At 43.0% G+C, this 22,965-nt stretch overlaps 1 protein-coding gene across 3 annotated transcripts in view; it reads right to left on the bottom strand.

The window, feature by feature from the left end:
• Nucleotides 1-453: 453 nt before the first annotated feature.
• CNKSR3 (CNKSR family member 3) overlaps nucleotides 454-22,965 on the bottom strand; it is a 100,022-nt gene continuing 77,510 nt past the window's right edge. The window contains exons 6-13 of one of the 3 annotated variants that reach the window (XM_065888552.1): nucleotides 21,306-21,425; nucleotides 19,230-19,289; nucleotides 14,612-14,680; nucleotides 14,224-14,370; nucleotides 8,839-8,963; nucleotides 5,492-5,697; nucleotides 4,916-5,005; nucleotides 454-1,974 (exon numbers count right to left, since the gene is read on the bottom strand). In XM_065888552.1, coding sequence (XP_065744624.1) covers nucleotides 1,676-1,974; nucleotides 4,916-5,005; nucleotides 5,492-5,697; nucleotides 8,839-8,963; nucleotides 14,224-14,370; nucleotides 14,612-14,680; nucleotides 19,230-19,289; nucleotides 21,306-21,425 — 1,116 coding nt within the window. In that variant the 3' untranslated portion in view covers nucleotides 454-1,675. The remainder of the gene's footprint in view (nucleotides 1,975-4,915; nucleotides 5,006-5,491; nucleotides 5,698-8,838; nucleotides 8,964-14,223; nucleotides 14,371-14,611; nucleotides 14,681-19,229; nucleotides 19,290-21,305; nucleotides 21,426-22,965) is intronic. The other 2 variants (XM_065888551.1, XM_065888553.1) reach the window with 2 other exon arrangements.

Genomic DNA, 22,965 nt, shown 5'->3' with positions numbered 1-22,965 from the left:
ACTGTATCTTCACTGCAGTTCCCTTGGGGGTTGGTTGGCAGGAAAACAGCCTGACTGAATTCACTCACACTAATATGTGAGTGGTTGCCAGCTCCCTTAACCCCACCAGAGGCTTTTTTTTTTTTTTAATATTTTGGCCGCAACACGCAGCACGTGGGATCTTTGTTCCCCGACCAGGGATTGAACCTGCACCCCCTGCATTGGAAGCATGGAGTCTTAACCACTGGACCGCCAGGGAAGTCCCACCAGAGGCATTTTAAAAGGAAGATGTTAACTCCAAGCAATCTCCAATTTCAGGCAGTTCAGCAAAGTAGACATTTCAAGGGGTGAGGGGAAGATATTTTTGAATAGGAGATACCAGCTTTGCCCAGGGATATAGCTCAGAAAATTCTCCAAATGTAATTTTACTTTACACATGCTCCCTCAACGCCCCCATTTCTAATCCATAAAATCCTAAAATGGTTGGGAGGGTTTATTTTGTTTTTTTAACAATAGTGCCCACAGTGGCAACAGCCAAGGTGGTCACTGGTAAACCTGAAAACATTTTGAACACTTTTTTCGTTAGCTTCATGTAGGACACAAAACAGAAATATATCAATTACATGTGACTAAGAGTAAGAAAAATATACAACTATATTTAAAACACTTAAATTAACAAGATAGTACTTTTCCATTCTAGCAAAATATCATACATTCAGTTTAAACAAGAGTTAATATCCAGACACACTTTTCCAAAATACCTGATGCTAGTTGAAAATGAGTGACCGTGAGATTTTCCAAGAGATTTCTAATTAGCAAAATGTGTACAATTTTGAAGAACTGTCCATTCTTTTCTAGAAGATAGTCATTGAACAGGTCAAAATGCAAACTGATGTCTCTCTCATAAACCTAAGTATGGTTGCTTCGTTTTTCTCAATGATACTTTGGCTGTCAGCAAATCTTATAGCTTCTTTTCCCTTAAAGACAATAATATACAACACCCTTCACAAATAACCATAAACTTCTTTGTGTGTAGTAAGCCCTATCTAAACATTTTCACGTGTTTCTGTATTAACTGACTTACACTGAGACTGTTATGAAAAGGGCATTAACTAAGTGTAACTGGCCTACACTCAAACCTCTGCTCTGAAAGAGCATCAGATGCTTCCCACGTGTTATTTCAGAGTCAAAGCTGCTACACTTACACATGTGGTATGTAGCTTGAAAAATCAAAACAAAACTGTTTTCTCCACTGGCTTTTTCAGGTGAAGAAGTTGGACCAAAAACCAACACATCTGTGTGACACTGGCCACCAACTGTAGTCCCACCCCCCTAAAAAGAACAATGGCCCAGATCCTCAGAATGACGATAACATTCCCGGCCAAGGCTCTGGTTTAGGGAGTGTGTCTCCGTGTTCTGACTCTCAAGGAAGCAAAAATAAAGCGGACTCTCCCCATTTCTCTCCTTTGGCCTCCATAAGCCAGCATCTAAGATTCTCTGGATTTGTTCCCATCCAATGATTTCAAAATTCCAAGTACAGTATACAACTTAAAAAAAAAGAAAAAGAAAAAAGAAAAGCCACGAAATCGCATAAGGTCGCTGCATAATACTGTGGATGAAAATCAGAACAAGTTGCTGATTGAGGACACAAGGCACTTGGTAGCAGGAGACAGGGAGGGTCCCGGGAACGCAGGGCTCAGTGAGTCAACAGTTTCAGGCGAGTAAACCAGCTGACCAGCAGGGACGGCTCTGGAGAAGAGGACTTGGCCGCCGAGGAGCTGGCTTTCTTTTTGGTCCCTTCCTCCGAGAATGGAATCGTGGCACTGCTGTGGAGATCTGAACTGATGTAGCACCTGCTGCCTCGGATGTAGTCTGCACCTCGGACCAGCTGCCTCTCGGTCGTGGGTCTTGAGAAACGGTATGGGGGGGATGACCTTTCTTCGATGATCGGAGAGATCCGCTCATTACTGAAATACCGGCAAAGGCCGTCCTCACCTGTTTTCAGACAAAGCCCACAAGTAGTCCGTTAAAATACCCATCCTCTGCATGGCACTGCCTCTGAAGGTGGCGGCACACCCTGCCCTCCTCCCAGGGATGGGCTACCAGGCCCCCCAGGAGGCCAGGCTCACACCACTGGGTGCTAAGAAAGCAGAAACGGAAGAGGTAGGTGCACACTTCAGGCTGCTTTTCCATCTGAGAGGTAACACAGGGGCAGAGCAGAATCAGAGAGCCCGCACTTTTTTCTTTCTTTCTTTTTTTTTTTTTTGTGGTACGCGGGCCTCTCACTGCTGTGGCCTCTCCCATTGCGGAGCACAGGCTCCGGACGCGCAGGCTCAGCGGCCATGGCTCACGGGCCCAGCCGCTCCGCGGCATGTGGGATCTTCCCGGACCGGGGCACGAACCCGTGTCCCCTGCATCGGCAGGCGGACTCTCAACCACTGCGCCACCAGGGAAGCCCTTTTTTTTTTTTTCCCGCACTTCTTAATCAGTGTAGAATTTTCATGATTTCACTTGAAATCAAAAAACCAAGAGAAAATCTTATAATTCTATCAGTCCTTCCACATCTGTCCCTGCTCAATGCCTGCAGCCCAGAGCACGTGCCCCTGGAACGGTGGTTCTTATTCCCGAGCATCCCTAAGGAGCATTTAGGAGGTGGGATGCCTTTGGTTATCACTCTGAATGCAGGGCAGGCACTCTTCACCTTTAATGGATGGGGTTCAAAGATTTTAATGCTCTGCAAGGCTTGGGACATTTCTGGAGAAGGAAGAATGATCCCACCCTACAAGCCAGTAGACCCTCTGGGATGGGGGCAGGGGGGTAAGAAACTGAATAGAAACATAAAATGCAGGGCACCCTGGCAACATGTAGCATTCTTTTGACTCAGAAATTCCACTTTTAAAAATGGATGAAGAACTACGTACAAGATGCTTATTGAAGCGATATTAACAATTGGGGGGAAAACACAGATAACCTAAATGCTCAACCATAGCAGACTGAATGAAGAGGTGCTATTGCCATAAGATGGATTACTAATGCAGCTATTACCAAAAATACACCTGTTAACGTTCCCCTTTCATAGTATTACTGAATATCTATCTATTCCATTTTGCACATTTTTCTAAGCGTATAATACGTAAATATAGGAACAACTAGAAGATACAAAAAACATTCAGAGTGATTATTTCTAGGTTGGGGAAGCAGATTACAGATTAGTTTTCTCGTACCTTCTAGAGGTTTTCCAACAATTTGTTTTACTTCTGTAATCAAAGGGGGAAAGTTACGTTAAAAAGTGCCCACTGTCAAAAAGCCACATTTTGTAGGAGTCTATTTATATGAAATGCCTTGAAAAAGTAAATCCAGAGACAGAAAGTAGATTTTCAGGGCTTCCCTGGTGGCTCAGTGGTTAAGAATCCGCCTGCCAATGCAGGGGACGTGGGTTTGAGCCCTGGTCCAGGAAGATCCCACATCCCACATGCCGCAGAGCAACTAAGCCTGTGCGCCACAACGACTGAGCCTGCGCTCTAGAGCCTGCGAGCCACAACTACTGAGCCCACGTGCTGCAACTCCTGAAGCCCACGTGCCTAGAGCCCGCGCTCCACGGCAAGAGAAGCCGCCAAAATGAGAAGCCCGCGCACTGCAATGAAGACCCAACGCAGCCAAAAATAAATATTTATTTAAAAAAAAAAAAAGATGACTATGAAAGTTAAAAAAAAAAAAAAGAAAGTAGATTTTTGGTTGCCAGGAGCTGAAGGAGGAGGGAATGAGGAATGACTGCTTACAGGCGTTTTTTGTTGAAGTGATAGAATATTCTGGAATTAGCACAACTCTATGAATATACTAAACACCACTGAATCGTACATTTTAACAGGGTGAGCTTTATGGTATGCGAGTTGTCTCTCAAAAAAGCTGTTATTTTTTTTAATTGCCCATTATGCAGGTACCTTTCTTTCTAAAATGATAACACCAGAAAAAATGTGGAAGGTGGGATGGAGGCCAAGTATCTTTCCATTTTCCTGACCTCACACTCCGCACCCCTACACCCCACATCTCAACCTTAAACGAAATAAAAGTATAAATCGGGGACTTCAAATGCTAAAAAGAATGGCAAAGAAGATGTGGACATTTCTCAATCTAAACAAAGAACTGCCCTGCCCCCTGCTGTCTGCTCCACAGATTTTCGTGTCAACTAAGGGTATCTTGGACCTTAGAAGGCAACTTCTCCCTTTTCCAATTTAGTGTAATCCAGGTGATTTGGGTACTTAGGTGACAAACTTTACCAAGTCGCAGGGAGAAGTCAGGGGTTGATCACTTTGGAAGTTAGGCCTCCAGAACTTTTCTCTTCTTCCTTTTACAATCTAAGACCTACTGTTCTCTAACTTTTCACCAGCTCTTTGTTTCAGTGCCACAAAAGCAATGTTACGATGTCCTGACAATCAAATGTAATCTGGCCAAAAATAAGACTATAAACATTTTCCTCAAAAGACCAGTGCTATCACCTGTAACTTTGATTACAGGGTAAATTAAACACAAGTTTCTTTTCCAATAGTAGTTACTCTCTAACTCAAGAAGGATTGGGGGAGAAAAACACCCATGTCTGTTGGTCAAAAATCAAACAGGTTCCAATAATAATAGTCATAAAATTGACGATGAGATTGTTTAACGAATAGTGTATTTCTATGTGTTTAGAAATTGGACCATCAGTGTCTACGGCCTTTTTAAAGCACACAATACTGTTTAGGAGATTTACAATCACTACCTAGGAATATATATTTCTGCCATTCTACACACAGATAGGACCTTAGAGGCCTTCAGCAACCCCTGATTTTGCAGATGAGAAGATGACTTTATGGTCATTAGAGCACAAAAGGGCTGAAACGAGGGTCTGGGCTTTGGACTCCAGGTTTGGTGTTTTTCAGTTTGCTTAAATTAAACTTACTTTTCCTCCCATGACTTCGAGGTCTAGCAAAAGGGTCCACAATCCCCATCCAGCTCGCATCCGCAGGCATGGACAAAGGCCGGGGCTTGCCTTCAGAGGGAGGGGAAGGAAAAGGAAAAGCTGACAGAGTTTTTGGACTTTAGAGAATCCTTCCCTTTATTTAGAACTAGACCCTCCCCCACCCGGACATCACACTCACTTCAGCATAAGCAAAATAACACAGTTTAAAAATAAGAAAAGTATTTTAAAGCACTGTATTTCCACAGCAAACCATTAGGACAGAGGCATGCTGAACTTGCGTCTGTGGGTCCACGGAGCAAAGCAGCTCCAAGTTAAAATGCAGGCACTGAAAGCTGAAACTGTAACATGATCTCACCCCGCTGGGCTTGGATGCCAGGCAGTGTAATGACTCAACAAGCCTTAGCTTTAGAAAGATGAACAAAGGTCTCATACTTAGAATTTCATTGAGGTTTATGTTTTCCTTGGATTACCCTTCAAGTCTGCCGAATTCATCCAACAGTTCCAAACAAGGAAGGGGGAGGGGAAGAGAAACAAAACAAACACTCAGTAACGTACCATAGGATGGTGTTTTCTCTCTCATTTTTGTGGGCAGAATATTGGTTTCCACGGAATACCCAGGCAACTGATCGGAATCAGCGATGGTAAATCTCCGTCTCCGGCTTTCCTGGTCCAGGAAGGAATTGGGGGACTCAGAGCCCTTAGGGCCAGGCTGTGGCTGTTTACATTTACTGAATCCGTAAACGGAACTCCCATTCTCTTCCCTGCAAGATAGAGGGCAATAGTTAAGTTGCTTACGAAGATCCTCTCACACTAAAGAATTATAGGATGCATTCTGCCTCTAGCACACGGAAGAAAACAAATCCTCCTTTCCCTCTGGAGGAAAAAGCAACACTTTTTCAATCACAGTTGCTTCTCAAATACACAGAGATCCTATTAAATAAGAGTAAATACCATGATCCTACTAAATAAGAGAAAATGAGATTTTTTTTCATATTTGTTTAAGGGATACACATATATCTTGAAGAGCTAGCTCTGGTTTTCCTGTACATCTGTCCTAGAGTTGAATCTCCTCCTTACTACAGACACCACAAGTGAAGGTATGATCTACTGAACCTTTTTTCTCATGCCAAGAGTAGTATCTTTGCCAAGATCCAGCAGAGAAGACGCTTGATGTGCGATGGCAGTTGTCAGGTTTCGAAATGATGTCAAAGATTACAAAGCGGCCTTTAGAGCGGCCAATGGAAAGTGTCTATTTTCTAAACAAAGTACAGAAACCAGCAAAAATTGGACCGCTGCTTGCAACTTCGTTCTTTCTAAATGTCAGCTTATAATAAAACTTAAAATTAATTTTAGTTGAGTCCAGATTACCAGCTGGTTAAATTTTTGGCACTGAGTAAATTCCATTACGGGCTCATTGCAAAACTACTAGATAAACCCAGAATCCACTGAGTTCAAAAACAGTCTAAGGATCAGCCTTGCCTACTGGTGTTCCCAGTGAGCCTGCTGCCTGCATACCCTTTCCCCACCACAAATCTATCTCCTTCTATACTTTTAAACCTGGCATATAACTTCCCCATTCACAAAGCTTTCGCGACTCACCACTTGTTCTCTGTGACCATTTGCACATTTCATTCCTAGTAAAATACGCTTCAGTGACTTCCCTGGTGGTCCAGTGGTAAAGAACCCACCTTCCAATGCAGGGGATGCGGGTTCGACCCCTGGTCAGGGAACTAAGATTTCACATGCCACGGGGCAACTAAGCCCTCGCACCGCAACTACTGAGCTCGCGTGCCTCAACTAGAGAGGCTGCGTGCTGCAAACTACAGAGCCCACATGCTCTGGAGCCTGTGCGCCACAACTAGTGAGAGAAAACCCGCACGCCACAACTAGAGAGAAGCCCGCGTTGCAACGAAAGATCCCGCATGCGTCAACGAAGATCCCGCGTGCCACAAGATCCACTAAGACCCGACACAGCCAAAAATAAATAAGTAAATAATAAATTTTTAAAAAATAAAATAAAATATCCTTCATTAATGGTGTGCGCGTGCCCACGTGTTTCCCCCAATAGAATCGAAGCGCCAGGTCCCTTTCACCTTTACTATGTACATACCCTTCTTGCCACAGCTCCTGTGACCCCTCACTGAGACCCAGACAAGAATATTCAGGATTAGGGGAGTCGGGGCCATCCTCCCTACAGCCTACAGTTTCTGATAGAACAGTCCACACACTGGTTTGTTCTATCAGTGAAACCCTCTGCTCTCTATGTGCAAAAGCAACAACTCCTTGTAATTTTTTTTTCTTTTTTTTTTTTTTTTTTTGCAGTACGCGGGCCTCTCTCACTGTTGTGGCCTCTCCCGTTGCGGAGCACAGGCTCCGGACGCGCAGGCTCAGCGGCCATGGCTCACGGGCCCAGCCGCTCCGTGGCACGTGGGATCTTCCCGGAACAGGGCACGAACCCGTGTCCCCTGCATCGGCAGGCGGACTCTCAGCCACTGCGCCACCAGGGAAGCCCAACTCCTTGTAATTTTAAACACAATTTAGATCTCGTGACCACAGGACTCTGGTCTGTGAATACAGGGAAGAACCTGGTCTACCAACCAGAAAGCCCCTGATCACTGCAGCCACTGCTCTACATGCTATAATAACTTCTGGGCAAACCAAGACTCGAGGAAGAGGAAAATGCCATTAATTTTTCTTTGTGCCCAGGAAAGAAACACAGCAGAAGCAAAGAGCACAGCTTAAAACAAAATCAAATGAAAAACTCCACCCTGAAGTGAAAAATTACTGTAACTTCAATCCAAACTGTGTCTTATGAAATATCACAGCATGGTTAAGTATTTCTCAATTTAGTCTTGAACAGCTGACTAAGATGTTGGCAGTTCTCTGGGGGCAAGAACTACATCTGTTTTGCATAAGATGGTAAATCAGGCCCAACTCTCAGTAAATGTATGTTTCATAAATGAGCCAGATTCTCTACTTTTACCAGCATATGTAAATATGGAAGATGATATAAATAAGCCTATATTTTCATACCTTAATCATCCCCTATATAACATCTAGCATAACCGTCCTCATTTTACCATAAACATTTAAGATAGCCATTAAGAAAGTAATGATCCTGAAGAATGTATAATAGACACACACACATAAACACACATGGCCATGCAAATATAGCCCATCCACACCTATTTTCACATTTTTTAAGTCCTACGAAGAACACATCCCTCTCAGCAAAATAAAACTGTAACTTTAATCAATCTCACAGAAATATTTATTATCTTCCGCCCCAGAGATGAATTTACCGTGTAGTTAATGAAACTTCGATGCCCAGTGAAGAATTAAAACAATGCAGTCCCCGAGAGCACATGCTTTAATCAGCCCCCTCCCCATCATACTGGCTGGCTTCAAGGCCCATAAAACTAGATCTGTTCCTACACTTCGCCCTAAAGGATCACACTTCCCCTACCCCTGGTTTCACTGAGATATAATCGACATATAACACTGCATTCATTTCAGAGGTACAACGTAGTGATTTACATATGCACGGCAAAACAATCATCACATGTGGTTACCAATTCTTGCTTTCCTGTGATGAGCACTTTTAAGATCTACTCCCTCCGCAACTTTGAAAGATACACAACATTGTTAACAACAGTCACCACGCTGTACGTTACACCCCCAGGACTTCGCCTGTAACTGGAAGTCTGTCCTTTTCGACCCCCTTCACCCATTCCCCAACGCCCACGCCCAGGGCGATACTTTTTGACGGTGGATTCAAGACTCATGTCCAACACACTGGAGTGTCAGCAGCGTCTCCTCTCGAGATACTTGTGGTCTTCACACCACCACTAGCACCTCCACGCAAGGAGACGTGCACATCACAGAAATGGGCACCGACATACCGGGGGGAGTAGGGAACGGTCGGTGGAGGAGGGATATAAAGATCCAGGATGGCTGGCTTCTCCTTCTTCAGTGAGGCATCCATCGTGCTGTCCGGGGACTGAGTGGTTGTGGGCGGAGGCGAGGTCTGAAAGGGAGTAAGTGTAAAAGCATGAACATTACCTCGGAGATCGTTCTCCCCAAAACCAACACCAGCCCGCGGGTAAACAGGGGCCCAGGTCATTTGTGTGTCTGCAGCTACTGGAAACATCCAACGTGTATTCTGCTTTGAGACACTCAAAATGTACCGAGAGTTTTTTTGTTTTGTTTTTTTTAAAGTATGGTTGATTTACAATGTTGTGTTAGTTTCAGGTGTACAGCAAAGTGATACAGTTGTGTGTGTGTGTGTGTGTGTGTGTATATACATATTCTTTTTCAGATGCTTTTCTATTAAAGGTTATTATAAGGTATTGAATATAGTTCCCTGTGCTATACAATAGGACCTTTTTATTTTATATATAGTAGTGTGTATCTGTTAATCCCGAACTCCTAATTTATCCCTTCCTCCCTCCCCACTTTGGTAATCATAAGTTTGTTTCCTGTCTGTGAGATTGTTTGTTTTGTAAATAAGTTCATTTGTATCATTTTTTAGATTACACGAATGAGTGGTACCATATGGTATTTGTCTCTGTCTGACTTACTTCACTTAGTATGATAATCTCTACGTACTTCCATGTTGCTGCAAATGGCATTATTTCATTCTTTTTTATGGCTGAGTGGTATTCCATTGTATATATAAACCATTTACCAAGAGTTCTGAAAGCCTAGGTGCATAGTGAAAGAAAGGCAGAGGCCCAGGAGCCAGGTGTCAGGCAGGTTAGAATTCCAGCTCTGAGCAAATCACTTAAACTCCCAAGCCTTAGTTTCCTCCTCTGAAAAACAGCCATACTGACAGTGCCTCTCACGTAGGGCTGCAGTGAGGACAGAATGAGTTAATTCACACTAATTACTAACAATGCTACCATTCACTAGGAGTATGGGCTTGGAGTTCAGACTGCCTGGGTGCAATCTTGGTTATACCTCTGATTAGGTGTGTATCTTCCAGGCAACTCACTCAACGTCTCTGTGCCTCTTCTATAGATTGGGAATAAACAGGGACAAAGACAGTAGCAACACAGGGTAGCTGTGAGAATTAGGTAATGTAATACATGTAACGGGCTTAGCACAGGGCTCGTCGCATAGTAAGTACCCAACCTTATGCTGTCTAACTTAGTATTATACACACAAGTTAATTTTTTAAATTTAAAATCCACACAGCTTTAAAAAAATATTTTAAAATCTTGTGTGAGACCTTCAATCCTATCTCTTCTACAATCTAACAGCAATGATTGGCCTTTTCTGGTTGGAGAAGGAACAGCAAGAAAATGAGTCAGGGCACGAAGATGTTGGGTGAAGGCCAGTGGGAGGCAGCCCGTGAGGACAGTGCTAGACCCTGGGGAGTAATAAAAGGACACCTACGCCCTATCTAGCCCAGGTGGTGATGGATGGAAGACCCCCTATCTCCTGGAAGTGAGAGTGGGAATGGGAGTCTAAGGGTTGGGAGGACGGGAGTAGCCGGTGCTCACAGAGAGACAGCCCCATTTTGGGGGAGAGATGCCGAGGCACAGGGAAACCGTCTCCCAGAGCATACACCACAGTCTGTCAACTCTCCGAACTATATAATTGATCCACATCTCATTCTGACAATCTTGGACAATGTCTGAAAACATGGGGCCAGGACCCAGGCCCTCAACAAATAGAAACAGAAGAAAATTGGAGCATTTCCATAGAACAGGCATTTTCCAAAAACTCCAACACTGATGGTTACTTCTAAATCAATAACCCTTGTTTACCAGGATTGTGGCCTAAAAACAGAGCGATGAACAGCTTTTCAGTGACAACATGAATGATGTTGATAAGAACTAAAGACGCTCCCTCCCAGTAGAGGTGGGCACCCAGGCATACAGACCCCTGAAGAATGACACACAGGGCAACAGCCAGGGTAGGGGCTGAGAAACTGTACGGAGTACTGGTCTACCAGAGTTCATGTTCTGAAAATACCCTGGACACATCACCAGATGCCTAATAGCTAAGCTGTAAAACGGGCTCTGCCTTTTGACAGTTTTCCCTCCCTGGGTCAGAAGCAAAGCTAGGTGTCTCATGCCTCACCTTCACCTCGCCCCACAAACTGCACTGTTAGTGGAACCGGGCAGGAAGGTAGACAAAACCAAAGAAAAAGGAAGCATGCCCCTTCTTAAGTGAATTTCCATAGGTCAAGGAACTAACTCTAGCCTATACTTAGATATCATTTTCACTTCCCTTCTGAACACATCCACCTGAATTTTCCTGTCACTTCAAGCTCAGTGATGCCCAGAAGACCTCTCATCTCTGCCTCCCAGATGGCTCTTTCCTGACATTCTAATTTTTGTCACTGGTATTGCCACCCAGGTTCGCTGCCACATTTCACATCTGCTTCTTCCTTGCCTTGCCTACCTTCCTCACCGCTACCCGAAAACCTCTGCTGTCAACATGAGTAATTAGGAGTGACATTCAGAAATACTAAATACTTATCTGAGGTGCCACAGCTAAGATGTGGCAGAGGTGGGATTTGAACTCAAGGAGTTCAACTCCGGGGCCCCTTCCTGTCCACTATGCTGTGCTGCTTTGTGAGTCCTCTTGATGCTTCTTCCAAATGGCCTCTTGCACTAGAACTGCCCCATCCCAGCCTCGCCCAGAACCACATTACCCATCACCTACACGTGTAACAGCTCCCAACTGGTGTTTCTTGTGTTTAGGTAGTATCATGGGCTAAACTGTGTCCCCCAAACCCCCAGTAGTTCAGAATGTGACTGTACTCTGGAGATAGGATTTTTAAAGACACGTTTAATTTAAAATGAGGGGGCTTCCCTGGTGGCGCAGTGGTTGAGAGTCTGCCTGCCGATGTAGGGGACACGGGTTCGTGCCCCGGTCCGGGAAGATCCCACATGCTGCGGAGCGGCTGGGCCCGTGAGCCATGGCCGCTGAGCCTACGCGTCCAGAGCCTGTGCTCCACAGCAGGAGAGGCCACAGCAGTGAGAGGCCTGCGTACCGCAAAAGGTAAATAAATAGATAAATAAATAGATAGATAAATAAATAAAATGAGGTCATGTGGGAATTCCCTGGTGGTCCAGTGGTTAAGACTCTGCACTTTCACTGCAGGGGACACAGGTTTGATCCCTAGGTCAGGCAACTAAGATCCCACATGCCCCATAGCATGCATCCTCCCCCCCAAAAAAATAAATAAATAAATAAAAATTTAAAAAAATAATACAAGGTCATATGGGTGGGCCTTAATCCAGTATGACTGGTGTCCCTATAAGAAGAGGAGATCAGGACACAGACACACAGAGGAAAGACCACATGAAGACAGGGAGAAGACGGTCGTCTGCAAGCCAAGGAGAGAGACCTTGGAAGAAGCTAACCTTGATTTGAGACTTCTAGCCTCCAGACTTTTAAAGGAATAAACTTTTGTTTCGGTCACCCAGTCGTTGGTACTTTGTTACAGTGGCCCTAGCAAACTGATGCAAATATTAGTGTAAAAATCAACTGTGAACCTGTTGACAAAAATTACCTGTGAGATGAAGTCCATACTCCTTAGCCTGGGACTCTATACCCACCCATCCAGCTCAGTCCGCTGGTCCAGCTTTCTCTCCCACCCTCTGCCCCAAAGAGTCTGGTCTACTTATTCTTACAGGAGCGCTGCGGTGTCTACCCAGAGGCCTTGGTCAGTCAGTGAACCCGGCTGCTGTGAGTGTCTGTTGCTAAAAGCTCACGGCTGCCCCCTTCTCTGGAAAACTGCCCTCAGTGGACAGCTGCCACCCCTGAGTACAGCTACCAGCGCCCGTGCTGTGTGGTTACACCTGGGTAACAGGCCAAGACTGAACTCTACCTGAGAGAGCATCTGCTGGCTTCCCCTCCTTATTCTGCCTCCCTCCCTCCCGGACAAGTTTTACCTGAAGCACAGGCACTAAATCGCTTTCACAAGAATGTCTGTCGCACACTCCGCTTCTAGGAAACCTTGTCTGGCCCTTCCCTGATGGCAGCACATCCTCAGTTGGTGGGCGTGTGTCTGAAGAACAGCGTTCCTCTCCTCCACCAAACAGCCTCCCATCTGCCTCCCAAATCCCACCTAGTTTTCCAGGCTCCAAAGGGCTCCCACCTCCTCAGGAGGAAGCTCCTTCACCTACCTGTCCACACCCACCGCCCCTTCTTCAGAACCTAACATTTACGCCCCTGCACCAAGGAGCTGACAGAGTTGCTGTGTGGCAAGCACTCCATCAACCATCAGTGAAGACCTCTTCGATGTTACGTAACACACTCTGAGAATTCCAAAACTACTGAAAGATGGTGCCCCTTATACTGAGCGATGCAAACAGAAGCAGCTGGGGTGTGATCGATATGTTCCGTTATTACCTAAAAAGTGAACTTAATTATGTGCCCCTTCCTGGCTCCACCCTCCACAGCCTGGTCTTTATTTTTACGTGCCTCCATGCCCCTAAGATACACACATAGGCATATTTCCAGTGCTGTGTGCATCACGAGGTATCCAAATTGATGGCTTGAGACCACTGCTGTTCCTTCCATTTGAAGATGTACAATAAAAGCACAGAAAGTTACATATAAATGGCAAATCTCAATCTTATGAAAGGGCACTAAAATGTGATTGCTTTTCATTCATGATTTAGGAATTAAACACTAAGAACCGATGACATAAGGAAGAGGTTGCTCAGGGTGCATGGTCCAGCCAGGTGTAGGCAGTAAGGAGTGCACTGTTTGTAGAGAATTTAAATAATAAAACTCACTAAAGACCAGTGTGCTTTTTATTATCACCCAAGACTGCCAAATCTAAACAACGGAGCGATGCAGCTCCCCGCTGGGTGGGTTGTTCTCACAGTCTACACCCCTGCCTTTTTAAACCATGCTGAGGACTCAACCCCATGCGGTCTCTCTAAGTTCAGCGGTCAAACTGGATTCCTTTATGTGAGCACGTGTTTGAAATGAGAGAGGAAAAGGACCAGATGGAACTTTCTGTAGTGCTGGCAGCCACTCGCCACCAAGTGGCTACCAAGCACTGAAATGTGGCCGCTGAGACCGAGGAACTGAAGCTTTCATTTTAATTGTTGAAATAGACACTGGTGGCTAGTGGCTGCCATACTGTTCAATGCAAATCCAGCACGGCTATTCTCACATAAGTAAGATTATAGGATAATTATCCATGCACAAGCTCCTGAAACCAATCAAAGTGCAGTCTTTCTTTTTGGAGACAAATCGGATATTGGACATTGTTCTTGCGCCGATGCCAGAGGAAAGATTTCAACCAGTGACGGTACCTGGACCAGAGGCGGCTTCCATCGTAGGTTTTTCAGGGGGGCGGGAGTGAAGTTGAAGGAACTTGTGGGCCGCTTCTTAAGCAGTAACACAACTCCTGTAGGATTCTCTCTTAACTTTCTCACCAGATTTTTTAGCTGCCATCCCACCTTCAAAGAAAGAAAATGAGGAGAGGGTACTTGCTCATGAATAACGAAAACCCAAACCCCTATGAATTTACCTCAAGGAAATCAGCTATGAGCAAATAGGTAGACACAAATCTGTTCATCCTAGCACTGCTTAAAATTATGGAAAATTGGATATAAACTGAAAATTTTTTAAATGCATGCAAAACGGTTTAAAAGTTCTAGAGGGCAATATGAAGTCGGAAGTCTCCATGAACAAACTCACCACAGTCTGCTGATTGACCTGAATGACCTCATCACCGGCGTGAATCTTCTGAGATCTGTCTGCAGGAGACTGTTAGAAAAAAACAGAGAGAGACCGGTCATATTTTTTAAACCTACTTCTTTCTGCTTCTATTTCTTCTCCCTTCTTTTTTCTACAGAAAACGAGCAACGGAAATATAATCTTCTCAGGAAACATTACACAGTGTACTTGAGTTCCCTAAAAGTACACAGCCTGTAGAACTTGGCATTGGGTACTGGTGTTCTCTCTTCTATTAGCAGTTTGTTATAACAGATAATCTGTCAGTTGGAACAGCCAAGGTTCATCTAACCTATCGTGAAGAGTGGGACGCACTGTCCACATAATGGGCTGATCAACGCCATCGGTTCATCTAAAATGAGACTCACCTATATCCCTATCAAAATTAATCTTGTAAAAGCCGACCAACTGCTTCACGTGGACCAACTGCTTCATGTGTAAAGATCATCAGTGTACCTCTGTCCTACCGTTTCCTTTTAAGCAATTATTAAAACTAAATCTTACTTTTACTTAAACTTGTTTTACATGTTATCATAATGCTATTAACACAGAAAGATAGTGACAATATTTCTTTAGAGAAAATTTAAATTTTTTGCATTTTCAGGTGGAATTCTAAGTGCATGTGTTGTCACAGTATCAAAACAAAGTCCAGGCTTTGTTTCTCTCAAATAATAGTTTGCTACAAATTTGCAAATATTGATACAAATATATATACATCCACATGTGTGTGTACAGAGAGATAAATAGATGTAACCTGTTTGTCAAATATTTTCCCACAGTTTCTGGTTCACTGAATCAAACTAAACTCTTTATGTTTAAGGTATTTCAGATGATTTTAAAAAATGGTTAGAAAAAATTCTGCCAACAACCTTTACCTAAGCCTAAGATATCATTAGGTTTATTTTATGGAGTTTTGAGAACACTGAGATTCAGTGTTAAATAACTTACTATGTGCCCAGTGTTATGGACACATAGTAAGTGAAAGATGCAGAATATAATTTTATGCTTATTATGTGGCTTTTAAAATTAAAGTAGTACCTTAAAATTTTTCCCCTGCCAAATTATAATTATATGTTGAAGTGATTATTTCATCTTAAAAGGAATCTGTGCCATAATTTCATCTCAAATTTTTTTCTCTCGCTAATATATTTTCTAGACGTAAACATTTTGGCATTTAGTTGTACATGAAATTTGAAAAGTATTTTAGAATAAGAGTAATGTCTAATCCTTCCTAGAAGTATAAGTTTATTATTATTATTTAATTGCAAAAACAACAAAAGCATGGGATAAAATAAAACAGAACTATGTAAAAAAAAGATATTTCCTATGATCAAAAGAGAAAGAAAGGATCAAACTTTGATTTCAAATTATAATCAAATGTTATCTAAGTCAGAGTGTTTTATTTTGTGACTTACATAGCTGACTGAATCTTCAATTTACAACCATCCTTTAAAAATAGCATCTTTGAACACAGTGATGGGGACAGCAACTAAACTCAAGACACCCTTGCTGAATTTTCTCACTCAGCTGTTGTGACAGGCTCAACAAAGAAATGAGCAAGTTAAAAAAAAAAAAAAAGAGAGAGAGAAAAAAAAGAAAGGAAATGAGCAAGTAGTGTTAAACTGTAGAAACAGTCTCTTTGATTTACCTAGGGCCAACGTAAGGCATAGGTAACTATAACAGTTATTTTTGAAAGCATTTAACCTGCTACCATAACAACCAGCAGTGCCTCACCTGAGAGACCAGCATTGTGGGTACCACAGAGAGATGGCTTGTCTCAAATCTCTTTCTACTGAAGCACTTCTTAAACAAACGAATGTATCAAAGCTCCTTTTTGCCCCTGGTGTCAGATGCCTAACCCATGGTTACAGATCAACTTTAGTAAGTCTGATCGTAATCAGTCCAGTCCAGTTAATCTTCCTGGGCTGGAGATTCTTCTAAGGTGGCTTCACTTTCTAAAAGATGGCCCTGAGGCCAGGAAGTCCCTGTTTCTAGATATGCAATCTTAAAAACAAGCCCCGGTGTCCTGAACTGACTTCCCGTCCTAAGGATCCTCTCCCATTCATTTCTCAAATATCCTACCAAGTGATTAAGAGTTGTGCTTGGCAGAACACTGGTAAAGAGAGAGCCTGATAGCCAAAATTCTCCCTGGGGCAGTAGCTCTTGCCTATCTTCACCATGTGCCGGACTACTGAAAAATGATGCTTGTTCTGGTTTGCTGCAGAAGAGTGCATCCATTCTTCAGAGGCTCACCTACTTCCCAACTCACGTTGGGGGTGGGGGATAGGAGTACGGATGAGGTCCTATCAAGACGCCTGCCAAGGTCTTGAACAACATCAAAAAAGAAGATAGAGAATCACTACATCTTGTTAGTCTCACCTTGGAATGATCCTGGCTGCTCAGGTAACCTCCAAAAGAACCCAGAAAAAGTGGACAGGAGGCCTGAGATGACCTGCTGGCATTGCTTCAGCCTGGAGTCCAAGATAGAGGGAATGCAGTTTGGGAATTCCGTCCACGACCACCCCCCAACACTAGACTGGCATTAAAACATTCTGACTTAGGGTCGCTTAAGTCAGAGCGACCTTAAGTGATAGCCAGAAAGTTGTCCTGGAGCTGGCATTTTTCTACTGTCATTTAAGTGTAAAATATCCAGCATTAAGTGTAAACTACCCAGCTCAAGCCCTCGAGAAGTGGACTCTTACCTAACTTCCCACTTTCATCGACAAGAATTAGAAAGTATCTGGCATATTCCAGACACACAATGAACACAAGGTGACTGGCTGAAAGAATGAGGGACATTTTCAAGTGGATTACCGGATGGAAAAAAGACAAGTTTTCCCTTTTTTGATCTTTAACAAGATGGAAACCACCTCTCTCTAGGATGACTCGTTTACCATCCTGTACGGAAGCGGTAGGATCAACCACATCCAGGTGAACCCTGAATCTCTCACCCAGTCCTATATGATCTGGTAGGGATTCTACAGAATGTATCATTTGACATTTCATTTGATTCAAAGGCAGTTTTGTTTAGTTATCTCATCCTTAAAAGTGGAGGCGGGGGGCAGTGGGGGGAGGTGAGGGAGAGGGGTGGACAGCGAAAGGAAGAAATCTGTGCAGCCTTCTGCTAATACTATTATAGTGTTCTACATGTTCTTCCGAGATTGAAATTGATTCAAAGACCGGATTGAGTCTGGGACTGCACAGGTCTGGTTGTTAATGCAATCACCAAATTGCTAGACACAAAACTTTAACTTTCTTAAAAACTGAAATGACATTCACCATTCTTCTGAATCTATCCAGCCCCCGCCCCCGCAAAATGTACTGAGTGGTACATGACTCTGTTCTCATTGTGGTTCAGCTAAAATATATGAAGTCTCTGATAAGGATAAGGGAGAAGCATTTGTTGTGATTTTTTTTTTCTTTTGCACCATCCCCAGCCTATAAGGAGAACGTCCTGTGCCATTATTGCCTATTAGGTGATGCGGTATAAAAATTCCCAGCGGTCTCAGTGTATTCTCAGTAGAGCTCAACAAAGAATGCTTAAAGACACTACCGTCTTCTATTCATTCATCTCCCAGAATTGCACAATTAATTTATAACTCATTGACTGCCTTAAGCGATGCCACTTTTTTCTTATTACAAAAGTCAAGTGTGTGTCACAAACCCTCATCAAAGATCATGCTATTTATTTTATCAACAGACCTAGCAGCTGAAGCTCAAACTCCGATACATATTTCCACCAGATTAGAAAAGTAGTTGCTAAGTCTCTTGTTTCTTGAATTACTTCCTCTTGTCTTAATTGATTAAATAGTAACTAATGCCACAGACACATGCTTCTTTGCCACAGGTGCAGGGAAGCTTTTCAGATATTTCTAGCTTCATATCAGTGTCGTTCAAAAGCTAGCCATACTGTAGGTTGCATAAAGAAAGTATTCAATTAGCTCTACTTTTCACAAATTCAAAATGTTTGAGGGGCTAAAGAAAAACCTTTCATGTAGCAGAATTTTCAAAAGGAAGATAACAGGGTACAAAGTCCCTTTCAGTAGAAGCAGCCCTGCTTTTTCTATTCAAAGGATTAGGGGGGAGAAAAACTAAATTTCAATATCATGCAAATATTATGAAATACAGCTCTATAAAAAGAATCTTTGTCATGCAAAAATCCCAAAATAGTCACTCTGGTGACATATATAAATTCCATTTTTAAAAAACTGTATTTCACACATATGGTCACCAATTCCAGCTCTTACAAGAGGGATTCTCAACAACAAAGAGATCATTGTTTTTTGTATTTATGGGTTAACATATTCAGGGTGCAAAAATAATAATAATAAAAAACGCAAGGGTGGCGGTAAAAACCGGGCAAGGTGTGTGAACGAGAGCAATAAAGGACAACTTAAATAATACATTGACGACAGCTGTATAAGCTGCTTGCTAGCCACAGACATAAACAAGATAGGCACGGTTGCTCCCACTACAGATAATACAATAGAACAGCACACACATATTTAAATGAAAAGTACAGGGACTCTGTCCAATCTGTTGGAACATACAATGGTTTTACATTTAATGGAAAAGCACTTACATTTTCTGTGGTTCCAGTAATCACGTGCAATCCATCATAGGTTGATTTGATGTACATGCCCTAGAGTGAGTCAGACATATTAACTCATTACTCCAACATTTAGAAATAGAGCCGCAAGTGAGACGTAAACTTATAAAACATTAAAGGCAGTCCCTTCAGAACACCACTCATTTTTCAGTCTCCTGAAACACTGCAAAGCAAGATCCACAGAGCAGGAAGGGGAACTAACCAAGGCAGAAATACTGGTGAAAGAAATCAGAAAAAAGATCTCTTTGATATTATAATTTGTGTACCAGGCGCACAGAATTTTGGTCTAACTCTGGGGACTCAGAAAGAATGTTCTCAGACCTGTTGGATGAATGAGGCAGTTCAAACAAGGCCGGTCCTCTCCCGACCATTTCTCTGTGTAGTGAGACAATATATTCAGTTAATTTGGTCTCAGCAGTCCCTGCACGGTAACTTATTCAAGCCACTAACAACCAGACCAGGATGTATGAGCAAAGACTGTTAAGTAACACAACATAGGAAATAAATTAGAAACAGGCACTCCTGCATTTTAAGGGGGGCGTATAGATTAATACTCTCCTTCCTCAAAGGCCCGACAGTCAAATTCAGAGGTGAACGCCTAGCGTGGAGGAAACATCTCTGTAGTTTGACACAGCATGTATAAAAAAGAAGGGTTATTAAACTTTGATAAGATGGGGAAAGAGCAAAAGTAAACAGAGCAAAGAGTAGTTGCTCACCCTGGTACCAATAACTGTATTGATAATAACATAGATTCTCCTCAGAAGTCATTTTGACCGTGAACTTGCCCTGCTCCGCAACATACCGCGCTCTGCAACGAGCACCTCATCCAATACTAACACCTGCACGGTTCTGCCTGTCCTCTCCTTTCCCATCACGTTCATCGGCAGAGTAACTGGCTTCCCCTCCACACAGTACTCCTCTCTCCCCAGAGCTCTGCTGGTATAACTTTACCTTCTGAAACGGCAACTCCATTTCTGCCCACGCGAGGCAGTTCTCCGCTTCAATATGTGAATAAACCCATCTCCTGGAAGTCTTCTGTGTGTACTCCATTATAAGCCATCATTTACTCTGAAGCCAAGCAGTCTCGGTATGTACCTTTCTCCTTACCAAGAATGTGGGCTTGTCAACATTTGGTTGATTTTTGTTTTCCTACCTGAGAGCAGAGACTGCCCTGATATCTTCCCACAGTTACCTACACACTAGGCACCCCCCCTCCCACTTCCCCTTCCCCCCCCATCAATACAGCCACAGTAGCTGCAGCCACCAGTTACTGCACACATACTATTCGTCCAGCATCTGCACTCAGCACGCATCATCTAATTTAATACACTCAACAACCCTGTGAGGGTTATTATCATTATTATTATTCACTTTTGACAGATGAGGAAATTGACACGTGAAGAGGTAAAGTCACTTGACTGCTGGGATTTGAACCACACTCTCTGACTCAAAGCCTCTAAGCTCATCAATGGGCCTCACAGTTTCCTCACTTAAATTTCAGCAGACTAACCATATCGGCTGCATGCTAGGTATTTGGAGATGTAGGTACCTAGGGGCTGATCTAGGAATCTACCTGTATAATGTATTCTCAGGGCCTGTTATTACAGAGCTCATACAGTGCTTCTAAAGCATTTCTGAACTTCTTCTTAAGAATCATTTCTTTCAGCCAGTCTCTTCTCAGCCGAAGTGGTAACAGAGACTTCAAAGCAGATGTTGTTTCATACCCAGAGACCACCTTTCCTTTGTGGAAATGTTTTCTATCTCCTTAAATTGCTAAGACCTAAAAGTAAAACTGTTAAGACAATTCCTTCGAGATATGAGTATATAGTTTTAAAACTATTTATTTTTATACTTTGAAGACATAAAACTTATCAACAGTTCAGGATGGAAAATTCCTAACTACATAATGGAAGACAGTCTAACTGAATTCTACTATTCAGAATTCTAGTGAAAGCAATAAGGAATTTAAAAACACACACACACATACACACCAACTTTAATAAATGATGATGTTATCTGAAAATAAACAAGTGTTGCCAGAATTCTTACCAAGCCTTCCCCAGGTTTAATGTTTGGTAAGTGAACTTCTTCCAGACATGCACACTGGCTCATAACAGGATCCGTGGTAGATCGGATTGTTTTATCACAGATGCCATTTAAAACCTTGACCTAGAGTTGGAGAGGCAAACAGGGAAGGTTCAATCATTAACCAAGTTTATCTCCGGCTGAATTTTTTTTTTAATGCACTTCACCTATCATCTTTAGCTCTGGTTGTGATAGTACTGTGATAATACTGCTCAGTGAACACATGGCACTTGGGTTCCACGTTTGCAATGTGTGGGAATAGCGCCACTATTTCAGCTTTGCTTAAAAAGTGCACCTTTTATATTAACTCGTTTACAAGCACTGAAGCGCACAGGCTGCGCAGAAACCCCCTTTCAGCAGTTAAAGAATCCTGTATTCCCCAGCCATCTGTGTGGTTTTTTAGGGATTGCTCACATTCTCTGCATACCAAATACGGACAAGGTAAAAAAATATATACTTTTGCCTGCACCTTTTTTTTTTTTTTTTTTTTTTTGCGGTACGCGGGCCTCTCACTGTTGTGGCCTCTCCCGTTGCGGAGCACAGGCTCCGGACGCGCAGGCTCAGTGGCCATGCCTCACGGGCCCAGCCGCTCCACGGCATGTGGGATCTTCCCGGACCGGGGCACGAACCCGTGTCCCCTGCATCGGCAGGCGGACTCTAAACCACTGCGCCACCAGGGAAGCCCTGCACCTTTTTTTTAAAATAGATTTTATATTTTAAACAGCTTTTAGAGAAAAACTGAGCAGAAATTAGAGTTCTATATACTTCCTTCCCTACCCCAACACAGTTTCCAACACAGTTATATTATTATAACAGTTAATAATAACAAGATTTTATTAACATCTTGCGTTAGTGTGGTACATGCGTTACAACTGATCAACCATAGTGTTACATTATTGTTAACTAAGGTCTGTAGTTTACATCAGGGTTCACCCTCTGTGGTGTACAGTTCTACGGGTTTTCACAAATGCATAATGTCATATGTTCACCATCACAGTATCATAGAGAAGAGCTTCACTACCGTAAAAGTTCCCTCTGCTCCACTTACTTGTCTGTCCCCACTCTCCTACTATGAGCCCCTGGCAATCACCCATCTCCTCACTGTCTCTATAGTTTTGTCTTTTCCAGAATCCTGTATAGTTGGAATCATACAGTACGTAGCCTTTTCAGACTGGCTTCTTTCGCTTAGTCATATGTATTTAAGATTCCTCCATATCTTTTCAAGGCTTGATAGCTCATTTCTTTTTATTGCTGAATAACATTCCATTGTCTGGATGTACCAGTTTGTTTACCAGTCACCTACAGGCCATCTTGGCTACCTCTAAGTTTTGGCAGTTAGGATTAAAGCTGCTATGACGTCCTGTGAAGGTTCTTGTGATATAAGCTTCTTTCCTCTGGGTAAATACCTAGGTGTACAACTGCTGGATCGTAGGGTAAGAGTATGTTTAGTTTTGTAAAAAACTGCCACAGGGTCTTCCAGTGTGGCTGTACCACTTTGCATTCCTATCAGCAACGAACAAGAGTTCCTACTGCCCCACATTTGGTGCCGTCACGTGTTGGATTACAGTTATCCTAATAGGTGTATAGTGGTACCTTGTTACTTTAATTTGCAATTCCTTAATGA

This window comes from Phocoena phocoena, chromosome 12 (genome assembly GCF_963924675.1).
Source record: "Phocoena phocoena chromosome 12, mPhoPho1.1, whole genome shotgun sequence".
Lineage (NCBI taxonomy): Eukaryota > Metazoa > Chordata > Mammalia > Artiodactyla > Phocoenidae > Phocoena > Phocoena phocoena.
Note: the sequence above shows the minus strand (reverse complement) of the source record. Positions and strands in the feature narration are given on the sequence as shown.